The sequence below is a fragment of the Lemur catta genome, chromosome 16 (genome assembly GCF_020740605.2).
Source record: "Lemur catta isolate mLemCat1 chromosome 16, mLemCat1.pri, whole genome shotgun sequence".
In the NCBI taxonomy this organism is placed as follows: Eukaryota; Metazoa; Chordata; class Mammalia; order Primates; family Lemuridae; genus Lemur; species Lemur catta.
This window is the reverse complement of record NC_059143.1, coordinates 25400081-25415592: the sequence shown is the minus strand read 5'-3', so window position 1 is coordinate 25415592 and position 15512 is coordinate 25400081. Positions and strand designations below refer to the sequence as shown.

The 15512-nt window shown below is 39.1% G+C and overlaps 1 protein-coding gene across 28 annotated transcripts in view; it reads right to left on the bottom strand.

The window, feature by feature from the left end:
- The window catches only part of DTNA (dystrobrevin alpha), a 339927-nt gene that overhangs the window by 74920 nt on the left and 249495 nt on the right, over nucleotides 1–15512 (bottom strand). For all 28 annotated transcript variants that reach the window (XR_006729289.1, XM_045527842.1, XM_045527844.1 and 25 more), the window contains one exon: nucleotides 5668–5753. Coding sequence is in view for 27 of the 28 variants with exons in the window: in XM_045527842.1 (XP_045383798.1) it covers nucleotides 5668–5753 (86 nt within the window). In the remaining variant the exon portion in view is untranslated. The remainder of the gene's footprint in view (nucleotides 1–5667; nucleotides 5754–15512) is intronic.

The following is a 15512-nucleotide window of genomic DNA, read 5'->3' as shown; positions in this document are numbered from 1 at the left end:
TTTCTATAAGGTTCCAGATCATATTCTAAACCACATTTGTATTTCCTACAGTACTATGTAATGACAGATACTTTAGAAGGATTTATATTCATTGATTCATTCAAATAACATTAGCTTAGCACATGCTAAACGTGTGAAAGTATGCTAAGCAATGAATATACAGATAAATCAGGATGTAGTTCTTGCCCTTTGGGAAGTCCCAGTCTACTGAGGGTAATAGAGGGGTGCTTACACGATGCATCATAGAGCATCATATGTTGTAACACTGTGGTGTGAGCACTGGAACAGTAGGTATATAGGATGCAGCAGGACCTCAGAGAGCAGGTTCCCAGAAGGAGGAGTGGGTCAGGGAAGATTTCCCACAGAGGGGACTTCTGGGCTGGGTACAAAGGACAATCAGGGGCTAGTCAGGCACAGATGAGGGGGTGGGTGTTAGGAAATAGGATCGGGATATACACAGGGAGATGAATGCAAGCATGGTATACTCCAGTGTCTTCAATGAGTCCACTGTGGCAGGGGATTTGGGTGCACATAAAGGCATGGTGGGAGGTGAGGCTGAGATATGAAGAGCCTTGAAAGTTCTATTAAGGCATCTATTTATTGATTTATTCCTGTTTGCATTTCCTTTCTTTTATTAATATATAATTTTTTTCCTTTTATTTTTAGCTGACATGTACTAATTGTACATATGTATGGAATACAGAGTGATATTTCAATACATGTAGACAATGTGTAATGATCATGTCAGGGTAATTAGCACATCCATCACCTCGAACATTTATCATTTCTTTGTGTTGGGAACATTCAAAAACCTCTCTTCAGGCTTTTTGAAAATATATGATAAATTAATAACTATAGTCACCCTACAGTGTTATAGAACACTATAACTTATTCCTCCTATCTAGCTGTAATTTAACCAGCCTCTACCTGTTAACTAGCCTCTACCTTATCCTCCCCTCCCTCTACTCTTCCCAGCCTCTAACAACCACAATCTACTCTCTAATTTTTTGAGCTCAGTTTTGATTAGCTCCCACATATGAATGAAAACACGCAGTGTTTATCTTTCTGTGCCCGACTTGTTTCACTTAACATAATGTCCTCCAGATTCATCCATGTTGCCACGAATGACAGGATTTCATTCTTTTTTTTATAACTGAATTCTACTGAAGAGCTTAGATAGTGTTCAGAAATGTGGAGGGAGATACTGAAAAATTTAAAGCAGGGCAGTGCGTTAGAAACATTACCCTGGGGGTCAGCTTGGGGGCAGAACAACCAGTTCAGTAATAGAAACTCAATAAATACAGGGTGTTTGCCATAATACTAGTCTTTTAAACAAAATAAAACAAATCCTCCCCAAAGCACATGACATACCAGCCTTAGAGCACTGAATTTAGACATCCTTAAGATCCTTATGACTATCCAGGAGTCCTGAGACAGAAGTATAAACAAGTGTTCCAACCCATTAAAACAACAGTTTATAATTAGGCCAGGAGCAATCTGACAGAGAAGTAAAGTGGTATATTAGGTCAGTTTACATTTAGGTTGCTATGGCCCACAACTGCAGGGGGCGCCCTTCATATCCTAGGCTGTATCCAGGCTGCTCTCCGGACTTGCACAATGAACACCCCTCATACTAGTTGTTGGTGGCCCTGATTACTAGAAATTGTGGTACAACATGGGATTGTTGTCCCTTTTAATGCATTTTAAAGCATTTACAAAAAAACATCAGCTTCAAATTTTCTGTTGCTTTCTCCTTTTTTGTATTTAAAATTTCTAATTTATTTCCAGGCAATTATTCTTGCTCTGTGCTCTCTAACAATAAGGGACTAGTGGGAACAAACTAAATATCCTTCATCCCTATGCACAAAAATAGAAAAATTGCCAAACAAGCACAGCTGGCATACTGGCTTAAAGTGAATCAGAAAAATTTAAAGAAGGGGAAAACAAAACCCTCAAACCCTGAAAACTTCCATATCCCTTCATTTTACTTTTTCTTATCACAAAAGCAATGCAGAAAATCACAACCTTGCCTGTTTTATCATTAAAATGAAAGCCAGCAAAAGAAGACTATAAAAACACCCACAATCCCACTCATCAAGGGGAAGTCACTGCTGTATGTAGGTAGATTTTGTGGGTAGATTTGCCCATTTTTGCTCATTCAGTCAATAATTATCATTGAAACTAGAAATAATGATGACTAAGGATATTATTTTTTTTTTGACACAAGGTCTCACTTTGTTGCCCAGGCTAGAGTGCAGTGGCATCATCATAGCTCACAGCAACCCCACACTCCTGGGCTCAAGAGATCCTCCTGCCTGACTCTCCCGAGTAGCTGGGACTACAGGGGCCCAGCCAGGATATTCATTTTTGACCAAATAACATTCTGGAGAGATTCTTCCGATGAAATGCTTTTAGCTAAATTGTTTTTGGTCAAATTGTCTTCAACCAAGTTATTCAGAAACCACTAAAACCATCTCCCTGGGATTAACTATGCAAAGAGTGACACTGGAGACTGTGATTCAGCTCTATGGCTCTTGAAGGGGGAGATGGGATATACTGGGGTCACACTAGCTGTTTTTCTACAGACTTTGTGAAATTGTGAAGCTTGTTCTTGCAGACCGGAGGACTTAGTTCACCTCCAGTGAGACTCATGCATTTGTTGCTTATTTCACTGCACTGAGAGGACTGACTTTGCCCACTGGAGAGCATGTATGCTTTGCTCACTGAGTGTGTCTTTTGAAGGGTGCTGGGATGGGGTGAGGAGAAAGCACTGTAGCAGTTACATTGTGTGCTTTGAACTCCTGGACCTGCAAGAGAACTGCAAGGGTTTTGACAGCCGGCAACGATGTGGTCAAAAATTTAATTATATCTTCAGCTTTGTAACCGTGCTGACATTGCTAGTTCCTTCTTACCCAGCAGACATTTCCTTCATCTGTGTTGGTCCCAAATTTGTTCCTGGGCCAAGGGAAAGAAGCAGCCCTTCCTAGCCCAGGAGGAGAAAGTGGCTCTATGACCATCCCCATCTTGCCTTTCCTCTTACCAGTAATTGGTGTAGTAATTGGGCTGTGATGCCACCCTGGGCAATGAGACTTAAGGGCTAGGAGACCTCTGGAGTGAGATGTGGCTCTTGAGACTGCTGCACCCTGTGTCGCCCACAGAAGGAGGATGAAATCTGCCACAGAGGAAAGCTGGGTGGAAAGATGCAACCACCTGGGACCGTGAGGGCTCAGAACTAACCTGGTACGCGTGAAAGGCTTGGAGGAGCTCTGAAGTGCATAAGGCTGGTTTTCTCAGTTTCCCTCAAGCTTATTTTAATATGGGACTCTTGTATGCAGGTACCTATTAATATATTCAATAAGTATTTGGAAATCTTTCTCAAGATCTAATGTCCTCATCATGAATGGCCAATTGTGACGTGAGCTCAGCAGGCAAAGCCCTTGGGACTTTCTTTATCTGCCTTGGTTCATTTTGCTAACCTTTCTCTTCCCAGCTTAGCCCTGAAGAAAATGCCTCCTGGATTACTCTGAAGCTAATTATTATTATTATTATTATTTTATTTTATTTTTTTGAGACAGAGTCTCTAAAGGCTGGAGTGCAGTAGCATAATCATGGTTCACTGCAGCCTCGAACTCCTGGGCTGAAGTCATCCTCCCGCCTCAGCCTCCAGAGTAGTTGGAACTACAGGTACATGTCAGCAAGCTTGACTTATTTTCTTATTTATTTATTTATTTTTGTAGAGAAAGGGCCTCATTATGTTGCCCAGGCTGGCCTCAAACTCCTGTGAAGCTATTTTTTTTTTTTTTTAAAGGCCATTGGTTCCAGCACCATCTAACTTAGCTATTATCTTTCAACCAAGCACTGAGGTAGATAGTTTTTTTTTTTCTTTTTGAGACAGAGTCTCGCTTTGTTGCCTGGGGTAGAGTGAGTGCCGTGGCGTCAGCCTAGCTCACAGCAACCTCAAACTCCTGGGGTTAAGCAATCCTCCTGCCTCAGCCTCCCGAGTAGCTGGGACTACAGGCATGCGCCACCATGCCCGGCTAATTTTTTCTATATATATATTTTAGTTGGCCAGATAATTTCTTTCTATTTTTAGTAGAGACGGGGTCTCGCTCTTGCTCAGGCTGGTCTTGAACTCCTGACCTCGAGTGATCCTCCCGCCTCGGCCTCCCAGAGTGCTAGGATTACAGGCGTGAGCCACCGCGCCCGACCGATAGTTTTTTATTTTCTATATCTTTCAGGCTCATGAAGGAGAATTACACTGAGCCTCCCGAGGTCTGGCTGGGCTTCTGTGAATCCTGGCTGCATTGGGCTATTCCACAAAAGGAAGCCTCTGGAAGTGAGGGAAGCTGTGTCGTTACCTGGGGCTTTGGTCCAATGAAATAACTCTTCTCTGGAGCAAGTCTGGGGGAAATTCAAAGGAATAAAGGGTTTTCATCTGTGTCTTACTTCATTCTTTTCCTCTCAGTGTATCAAGAAGCAAGAAATATCACTCAGAAGCTCACAAACAGCAGGTGAGCTTCATACCTGTGAGTTGTGCACAGTGGCTGCAGCTAGGAGTGACTGTACAGGTAGCTAATGAAATCCCTACATTTGGGATTCAGAGGGAAGCTGAGGACTAAAGAAGTGAAGTAAATGTCCACAGGGTCACTCAGCCAATTAGTCACACCGCCGGGCTTATACTCTGGAACTCCCAATTCCCATGGCAGGGCCCTTTCTAATACAGCATTATAACCCAGACTCACGATATTTAGGGGAAGAGATAGGGTTAAGTGGACATTTTTCACTTAAACAGCAGCATCAACATCATCTTAAACTAGTTAAAAATAAACATCCTTGTTCCCTACCCCCACTCTAGGGTGACTGAGTCAGAAATTCTGGGGTGGGACCCATAAATTTATGTTTTATTAAGCCCTTCAGGTGATTCTGATGCATACTAAAATCTGAGAACCAGTGGTGTAGGAAAAAGACTCAGGGTTTAAATCCTGGTGCCATCTTAGCTGTGTGATTTAATTTAACTCTCTGAGTCTCAGCCTCTTTGCCTAAAACAAACAATTTTCACTGGGCATTGGTCAAAATGCTCTACCATAGAGACAAAATGTACATAAAAGCTCATAGTCACTCAATGTACTCCAGCTATCGTGTTTTTATTGGCATCCAGTTAGTTCTGTCTATACTGTGTGTATGCAATTCCTATGCCTGTGGCCTGGCAATGTTGCTTTGGAACCTTTGGAGTTCCCAGGGATTTGAATAGCACTGGCTGAGAAGAATGAGAAAATGTGCCAGGAGCTTTGGTTTTAGAATATCTAAAGGGGAAAGGTGCCCAAGATGGCCTTTGTGTCCCTGTGATCATGAACCACCTGTGAGGGAATACGCTACAATGAACCGGAAAGGATGCCGATCTTACTTTAATATCAGACCGAGTTTAGTTGGTGATGCTCAGCAGGTTATAAGAAGAGGGAAACATTGATTTCATTAACATGTGTCTAATATGAAAACATCTTTATGACAAAATCCATAGATCAATGAAGTTTGTATTTCAAACACCTCTCACAAAATGAGGAAAGACACAAATGCGCAGGGAAACATGGTGTTAATAGCAACGGGGAAGAGAAAGATGTGGTACTGAGGAGGGACAGGCAAAGAGAGACACAAGGAATAACAACTTACATCTTAATTTGTCCATGATCTTCCCTCCACACAATGTGGCTAAAGCCATTTTGACAGCAAATACTGAAATTTTACCATGGCCTTCCCTGTTTAATGACAATAGAAAAAAGAAACATGATGTCATTTGGAGCACTTCCAATAACAAGGTTTGACATTTTCTATTCTGTAGAAATCACAGGGTACATAGCTGTAGACATTATGTGAACACGTCCATTTTAGAAAAGGTTGTGAATACAATTCAATGCACATTTCTGAAAAATTGTCTATTCAATGTTTCCTTTTCCTCAAGAGACATCAGGATCTTCTCTATATAATCATCTTTGTATATGTCACTTGCTCAAAACATGGGCTGATACATGCTTTTCACTTTGGGCTTCATAAAATAATTTTGTGCATGATAATTCCACAGTCTCGATGTAATATATTTAAATAAGGCTTCAGAAACATCATTTTGTTTAAAAGAGAATTCCTGAATTTGAGGTTAGGGTAACTCTTGGGACTTTTCATCACACATTTTTTTCCAACCATTATTTCCTACCCACAAGCCAACTCTGCTTATGTGATAAATTTACTTTTCAAAGAGAGCTGGAATTTTAAAGGGGGGAAAGTAAGAGCTCTGTTTGAATGATTCTCTTTCTACCCAAATGACACAGGCGCTGCCAGATCTTCATTGATTCAGGAATTATAGTAAAACTGTCCTTCACAGAATGTGATATAAAGGGCATACTGTAAGAAGTATAATGTTTTAGCTAAATTATTTGTATCAGCTAGAATAAACTATTTATTCTTATATACTTAGAATCAGAAAGCATATCATGTTAATAATTCATTTCTTTGATAGTTGCTCTCTTAGGAATGATCAAAAGAGTTATTTAAAATAATAATGTGACCGAAAGGCAAGTAAAATCTGAATTGACAAGGCTTTAGTATACAGAATAAATCATTTATAGGAATAAAATTCATATGCCTGATATATTAGAATAAGATACAATAAATAATTGTGGTTTTGTTCCTTACTAGACTTCAGAGAGGGGTCATTTGTTATTTATCTTTGTTGCTGTCATTCTTAGCATAATACCTGAAATATAGCTAGCCAGAATGCAAAATTGACTGAACCTTATGCTAGCAACTCTCTCATTTATATTTTAAAGCCTGAGCACCAGACTTATGCAATCATTTATCGGAAATATCCACTTGCATACCTCATGTCAAACCAAGTGTGTGCAAAATAGAATTCATTATTTTTACAGAGCTTTTCCATAATACTCAGATTAACCCTAATACTAACTTACTCTTCCCCTATATTCCCTCTTCTGGTTGTTAGAACCACCATATACCTAGTTATCCAAAAATGAATCCTGGATCGGGGGTCACCCTGAGTTTCCTGCTCTTCCTAAATTCACTACTGCTTTGAACTAATGTTTGAGGGATGCAAACATAACCTCTTCAGTGTATGTTGAATTAATTCCCATCTTTCCATTCCCACTGTTGTTGCTTTTGTCAGCTCTTGCTTTGACACTGCAATAAGCTCTAAAATGACCTCTCTGCTTGCACACTCATATACAAATTTGACCGTATTATTTCATTGTTTAAAACCCCCTTACCTCCTTTTGCCCACAGGATGAGGAGGTTCTAACTTTTTCTCATGGTATACGTAGAGATCTCCTCTAGTCTCATCTGCTACCATTTCTGTTGTTGTACTGCATGCCAGTCACACTGTTCAATGCCTTCTGGCCCCTACCCTTCCCACCATAGTCTGCCTACCACCCTCACACTCATTTGCTAACACGTTGCTCAATATCATCATTCACCCTGCTCTGAAAACAACTTTTCTCCTGGATGTTCATATCCAGGCAATGACTCTTCCCTTCACTTTTACCTATTATGTGGCACCTGACACACTGAGTGACCTCAATTTGTTTATTTACGTGTTTGCAATGTGATTGAATTTGAGCAGAGATGATACCTTCTGAATCAGTTGAATTCCCAGTGCTGAGCACTTTGTTTCACACAGAGTTAGTGATCTATAAATTTCTTATATTAAGGAATGGGTATTAGTCATTATAATAGGTACCCCCAGAATTTGTAATGGTCACTCTGTAAGTTGTTCACTAATTTTAGAGCAGGTGGCAATAATATAAATTCAGTGATTTTGTGAAAACCACCTTATTCAAAATTATTCCTGTCCCCTGCATTCTCAATTGCACAGGTAAATGGAAGTATCAAACATCTGAATTCAGGAAGTAACTGGCTTCTTTTCCTAAACTGTAACATGGTTCAAATAATGAGAACAGAAAAGTCCACAAGGCATGGAATATTAGGACTAATATAGCAATAATTCAGTCTTCAAAATGCAAAGCATTATGAGGCTTCAGGAGTAATACAAGTTCCTTTCAACGAATCAGAGAGAATAATTTAACTCAAAGGAGAGAATTGACCACAGCTGACTTGGGAATGGTGCATACTCTGAAGGATGAAATGAGAGCTCACAGGTGATTAGACCTCAGGTTTTAATGAAGAAGATCACAGGGAGATCGCCAGTCCTGTATTGTTCCTGGAAATGGAAGATTGATGATATTAAATCCAACATTGGTTGTATCAAAGCTACTCTGCCAAATTGACACAATATATCTAGATAAATCACCAAGTGGAGGGCAGATGAATGAGTTTTACAAGAACTCAAGGGTGAAATTAATCCACTGGAATCTATTGCTGTGCAAGCTACTGTGCCAGACTGCAAATGTGACCCTTGTCATGAAGAAGGACTTGGGGGTATGCAGGGATTTAGGTCATGGTAAGCACACCAAGACTGGGTGAGTTCAGACCTTGCTCACCCGAGGCACTGGATAAATCTTTAAGGAGTTCAAGGAGTAAGCAGAGATGACTGACTCTACAACAGAGAATGGAGGCACCAAAGACTTAAATACAAACAGAGCTTTTCTTTTTTATTTCTTTCATTAAATTTTATTTTATTTTTTATTTTTTTTATTTCAGCATATTATGGGGGTACTAAAGTTTAGGTTGCGTATATTGCCCTTGCCCCTCCCCCCAATCAGAGCTTCAAGCGTGTTCATCCCCTAGATGGTGAATACAAATGGATCTTTTTAAAAGGACATTTTCAGCACATAAAACAGGATGAAGAAGGGAAAAGAGAAAGATATATTTTAAAAGGCCTTCAACCAGGTTCTGTACCAAAAGCCATTGCTTACACAAAGTCACCTTGGGACCAGGGTCCCTATTTTGTTGTGAAAAAAGAACTGGCATTGACTCAGGAAGCAAGGTTTAGGGAGAAGTTGGTACACCCCAAATGGAGAAATGTAAGAGCTATGTTCATCAGGAATCGTCATCAGTTGCGACCAGTTTGATTTACAAACAGTCAGTGAAATCTCTTAAGTGTCTAGAAAGTGGAAAGACAAGCTCATGGGGGTGGATAACAGGAAGCTCCCAGGTCTTGTGCAAATCAGCAGGAAAGCAGCATATTGTTCCAGAGTGAGTAAGTCCATGGCGATGCCTCTAGAGTAAGGTAGAAAAACTGCACCTATGGAACGTTGCCTGTCACCCACCACTCAGGAAGCGGACCTGCTAGTGTGTGCTGAGGATCAAAGCCACAGATTGTCCCTAATGCTGCAGGTCACACAGCCTGGGAATGGGGCAGCACCAGGAGGAGCATAAAAAAAGTCTACATTCTTTCCTTGCTTTTTGAAAAGCTATATCTGCACGCCTTCAATTTCATGTGCAGTTCTGATTCCCACCTCAAAAAGATGTAACAAATCCAGAGGGGTTTGAGAGACTGGATGCATCACAGTGTGCATATGTTAGAACCACAGACTTTTAGGGGTGGGACGGGCCTTAGGAGTCTGTAATGAATGACACGACCACCTAAGCCTTTCTTTGTGAATTAAAGCTGCCAGTGCAGTTGATTCTTTAGTAGTGTAAAAGACACAGTAAAAGCCTAAAAATTTACCATAAGCGCATTTTTTAATTGAAAGAATAATTTTATTTTAAAAATAAAATAATAAAATTTTACTTATTGTAATGTTTTCCCCTTTCATGCAGAGAGTGAACACAATGCATAATGCATAATGCATACTTTACTCATGTTTTCTGCTCCTGTATTTTGGCATAATGGAATATATTGGTTTTTCTAAGCCAATTATACTGGAACTTTTGCCTATATAAACTTTCTCGTTTTGGCTTGACATCCAAAAATACCCAATTAAATTGTATACTGGTATTTAATTAACACCTAACAAGGTAATTATGAGAAACAGGTTAACATATGTAACTTATCAAAGGTACAAACTGAAATAGCTTCATAAATTAATGTTTAACTCTCTTATTTCCTTTATACTTTTTCTCACTCTTAGAATTTTCAAATTTTCCTAAGGGGCAACTGATTGAAAATGGAAAGAGGAAAGCACTAACCCTTTGGTTTAAATATATATGGTGATCTGTTGAGTGTCTGTCTTACAAACACAGATTACCTCAAAGTTTGACTTGTCATAAAAAAAAGTGAGTAACTGCTTTAGTCTGGGCTGGGTTTTCTATAACCTCATAAAGAGACAAACTGATTTCTTTAAACTAAGAAGATATTATTTGTAGGGAAAAGTTGCAGGGAAGGGAAAATCTGCCTTTGACAAGAAGGAAAAACAACAAATAGGTACTGATAGTTCTGGGGTGCTAGGCTCAGCTCAGAACAGAATGGAAATTTTCGCAGAATTGTCAAGAGATTTTCCTGCTTAAGGTTACAAAATCCCATGGTAAATTGCAAGTCCCCGAAAGTGAGATTTGAATTCTGACCAATGCTTTCTTGAACAGGCAGGAAAAATTATTTCTCTATGTAAGAGTACTAAAATCAGAAGCTCTTCTTTTACTAACATGTTTTACAAAAAACATTTGGTGAGCATTTTTGATAAGCAGAGGCACAGCATTCTAACTGCTCTTTCTCACACATTTTTGATGGCTTAATGAACTGAGAGAATTGCTTCCTTCCCTCTGCGTCCACAACATGCCTCTGTCATAATTTTTATCTGAAAATTATTTTGCTCGTATGTATCCCTCATTTAGTCACTCAATAAAAATTTATTGGCATTGTCCTAGAGGTTGGGGATATACAGATGAATAAGATGTGGCTCCCACCCTCCATTTGTTCATAATATTCGAGAGAAAAGGGCAGAGAAAGTTAATTTTAATACAACACATTTTTACAAAGGGCATCTCATCTCCCTTTATCTTATCATTTATCCCCAGCGTGTCATAGCAAGTAGCACGTATTATGCTCTTAACATTTGTTAGTTACATTAATGAATGCATAAGTGAAAAGAAACTTTCTGGTTTACTACTTAAGATTTACACTCAGAAATATAAGGTGTTTGAGTAAAATTATAATGATTGACTTCATGGCCCTTACTATTAGATTGTGCAGTTGTGTGAAGCCTTGAATTTAGAAGTGATCACATACATTACTCTTGTTTTGGGGATAGTGGAGTTAACCTGTGAACAGACAGAAACCTCTTATCTCTTTGGGTTCAGCATCTCTTTGGGCTCCCTACAATGTTAGCAAAACATCTGGGAAAAGAATACATATTCCTGGGCCAGATGAGTTTGCCAGAGGTTTCTCTAGAATCAAAGGGGCCATTACTGCTGGGATGTCTCGTCTACCCTGTTGAATTTCCATCTGCCACTCATCCAAAGTGTAAGTCAGACAAAAGATGAATGACATTAAGGATATCCAATTTGTCTACAATTGTGAAAATTCTTTGGGAAGTGGTTCCATTTTAGCAGCATGTAGGAATCTTGAACGAAGTGTTTTTTGCCAGAACAAAATTTGAGTTACTAGAGGAGAATGTTCTATGGACATCTTGAATTAAAGATGTGCTAAGAAAAAAGTCACCACGCCAAGTAAACATTGTTTTGAATATCTAGTTTTGGCCATATAGATATTAAAAGAAAAGAGAAGAACATTTGGTTTTATATAACTTTTCTCTCTTTCCTTTGCTCATACATATCTACATAGTCTCAAACAAGAACAATACATTTTGCTGGCTCACAGAGAAATGGCTGTGTACTTGGTAGTACATCTTGCATTAAATATCAGAATCATTTTTAAAATTCAAAAGGCAGAAGAATTTGGCAGAGTTTCAATGGCATTTTGTATCCACACATTTGAAATAGTTCTGGGGTGTCTTTTGCAGCGTTGGGGCCTCAGCAGTGGGAATGGTTGTTCAAATGGCTCAACAAGGTGTGATATGTCTAATAAGAAGGAAAATACCAGGACTTTGTATTCTCTACATAAGACTATTATATGACGGATTTGTAGCTCTTGGTAGCTGTCATAGAATAGACTCCAATGCTACAATGTAAAACTTAAGTCCAAATATTTCTTTCATAAACACTCTTTCAAATATGTCTAAATACCACAAACTGGAAAGGTGAGCATAAGTATTTATCCTGTAATAAGCAGGATAAGTCTGGGAGACAAAAGTACATTAATTCTCATATAAGAAAATAAAATAGAAAGCAAGAACAGAGCTGAAATTAAACTGATGCGATTCCTGAAACAAAAAGATTTTTTCCCAATTTACCTCACCTATTATGAAGTTGCATGACCTGCAAAATGTTTAACCTCCTTATGTCACAGACTTATCATCTCCTCAACATGGAAAATTATAAAAATATGATGCCAAATCAGTAAGATTGTTGGGACACAGTAAATGCTAAATATACATTAGTTATTATTATGATTATTATATTATCAGAGACATATTATATATCATTAGGGAATTGGCATTAAGACTACAGCTTAGGATCCACAAAACAGAAAAATTGCTCTTCCTTTTAATGCTTATTATTGTCCTACTATGATTTTTGAGTGACTGAATATATATGGAAATGATATTGGTTAAAACTAGGCCACTGTCATAGAACATACTTTATGAATAACTGTCCTAAGAAGGAAGATACTACTGAATTGAAATGAGGTTAAGTCAAGACTAAAGTTGTTGTTAGTGTTTCCCAGGGAAGAAAGATGCAAGTAAGAGAAGTACATTGAAGTCTTTTGTAAAAATAGCATCACCCACATTCGTCACCATGAACACTTGGCTTTTTCTCTGTGGAGCAGAAGTAAAAATAGAGGGTCTGAATCTAGGTGACTGGGACTCACTAGTCTCAGTAATACAGTGGAGAGTAGAAAAAGAATGACAAGAGCTAAGAAAGATAGACCTTTGATTTTCATTTATTGATTCATTCTTGTGTTGGTCTCAGGTGCTGTGCATACAAAGAATAAGAAGACATGGTCCCATCCTAAAGTAACTGGTGGGAGGCAGTCATATAAACAGCCAGACAGGCACTACAAGAGAACAGTAGAATCATGCACAAGGAACAGTGAGACCTGGGGACAGCAATCAACTTGCTACGAGAGGCGAAGGGCCCCACAGAGTATCAGAGTTTGTGAGCGAACCTCTCCCAAAGGCTGCCCATGATAGACTTAAGAATTATTTTCATCCTGTAACTCTCTGCAATGATGTTTTTTTTTCGAGTTATGTTCTCTTTTCTAAAAAATAATAACAATAGTAAAGGTCCTTAGAACACTCCAATGAGTTTTTCCCCCCCAGTGGAATATGAACACGAGGTGAAAGAAAAATCTGCTGCCAGGTTGTTAGTGGATTCTGAAGGAGAGAGCCTCAGATGGAAGGTACCTGGCAGCAAAGAGGGGAAGGTGGCAGTTCCTGGGGTGAACAGGAGGAAAGAGACAAGAGGAAGAGACTGCCTCAAGCTCTGGTTACTTCCTAATGTATCATTTCCCATCTCAGCCCCTGCTCCCATCTTCTGAGACCTCTTTTTCCATCCTTCCCAGGCACACCCATCTGCTTCCCTAGAGACCCTAGAAAAGACAGCTTCTGGCCATGGAAACATCTTCTTAGAGGTTGGTTGGTAATCACTCACTGGGGGACCCCCTCCCAGGAATACAGCCATTTTTAGAAGGAAAGTCAGGAAGAACACAAGTCTTCTAGATTCAAGGGATTGTCTCTTCAGTGACAGAATGGCAGGCATGAGCGTAGGCCACTGGGGTCCACTGCCACCCTCTAATATTATACAAATCATCCTACATATGTCACCGTGTACCATATCTTCTAAGAGGCTGACTTGGCCAAACAACACAGAAACCTTGTAACCACGAAATTGAGACCCAGATATATATTAGTTTTGGATAGAAGGGAGTGCTATTTTGGGGGAACCATTGTTGTGGGAAGATGAGTCTGGTTCCCAGGGATACATCCAAGTAAACTGGGCTTTAATCTTCATTTCAGGTTACCATTTTCTTGGCAGAGTCCAACTGGCTGGGTCTGGTGAATTTTAAGACACCAACCAAAAAATGACCAAGTTCCTTTGAATGCAATTTCTCATTCTTTGTGAGTTTAAATTGCTGTACTGTCTTCTTTTTCAACACCTTAAGATTTTTGAGTACCTTTTCTTTTTTTCAATATCACGCCTTTAGTGTCTAAATTCTTGTGACATCTCTAATTTTTATTTTGGATTTTTTTCTTTTTTAAATATGTCCATTTAAAATACAGCAATGGGAGAAAATCCCCTAAATGATTCAGTGATTCTATAGCAGCAACAGCACATCTTTATTTTACCAGTATCAGATTCATTCATGTCTGCCAAAATACAGAAGCTACTCTTAAAGATTTGGGCTCTATCGTGGGACAGGTGGTAGGAAGTGACATCAGATTTCCATACTGGATCTCATTTGGATAAGTAGGAGTTTACTATTATAAGAAACAGAGTTGAAGATTCATTTTATTTGTACGTTCCTCTACTTACATTCACTTTTAAGTTACATTTCCAGTTAGTTGTATTTTCTGATTGCTTACATTTCACACCCCAAATTCCATGCCATCAGATGAAAAATCTGAGTGCCATTAGGACTGCCTATACTCATTGCTATGCAGAAAGCATAAGTAGCTGCAGACTGGGATCTCTATGTGGATATGTTTATAAATCTACTACAATGAGATTATTGAAAGCATACATCAGGGGACTTCCTATCTGCAAGAAGAATAGGGACCAAATAAACATTTCTTCTGAACATTTGTGTGAATGTCTCCTTACCTGGGGATGGTCCTTAAACTTAGCATTCATCAGTCTTGAAATGATTTAGCTTTGTTTTCAGTAGCTACTTAGAGAACATTTATAGCTCTATACTTAGAAATGATCTAACTAATATTTCTAAACAAAAGTGAAAAATCTAAGCCTGTTAGTGTGAGTCCCATGTATTTCAGAAAACACCCCTTTCATTATTATTAATCTGGTCCTGTTTCTGTATTTATGGAATGGGTGTGAATTATTCTTTAGCTTTGATTCCTTATGAATCCTCTGGCAATATTCCAGGATTTAGTGGGAAATTATATTTTTCTTTTTACATTTCCCATTAAAACACTTCTAACAAATAAGTCCCCTGAAGTCTTGAGTGGCAAGTCTGAAAGCTTGTTAAGGGGCCAGGATGGAAATGCTGTTAAAGGAACTCCATGGCCTGGTTCCATTCTGCTGCTTGTGCTGTGGAAACACAGTCTTCCTTACCTGCCCCACCACCTGGTTGCCATAGCAATTAGGCCAGAGTGGTATGTCTAGTTGTAAAGTCTGCACAGTCGGAGCAAGGAGTCTACCAACCTTGACTGTTCGTTTGAAAATTATTTATTTCAACTTGAGAATTTCTCAAGATATAAACATTGGAGACAATAATGTACACTGGTAAAACTGAGCAGGAACAGTTCTGTTAACACTCTAGGCTGCAAAGCGACAGCTGGTGACTTTTGTGAGTTGCATGCAATTAATACCATTAG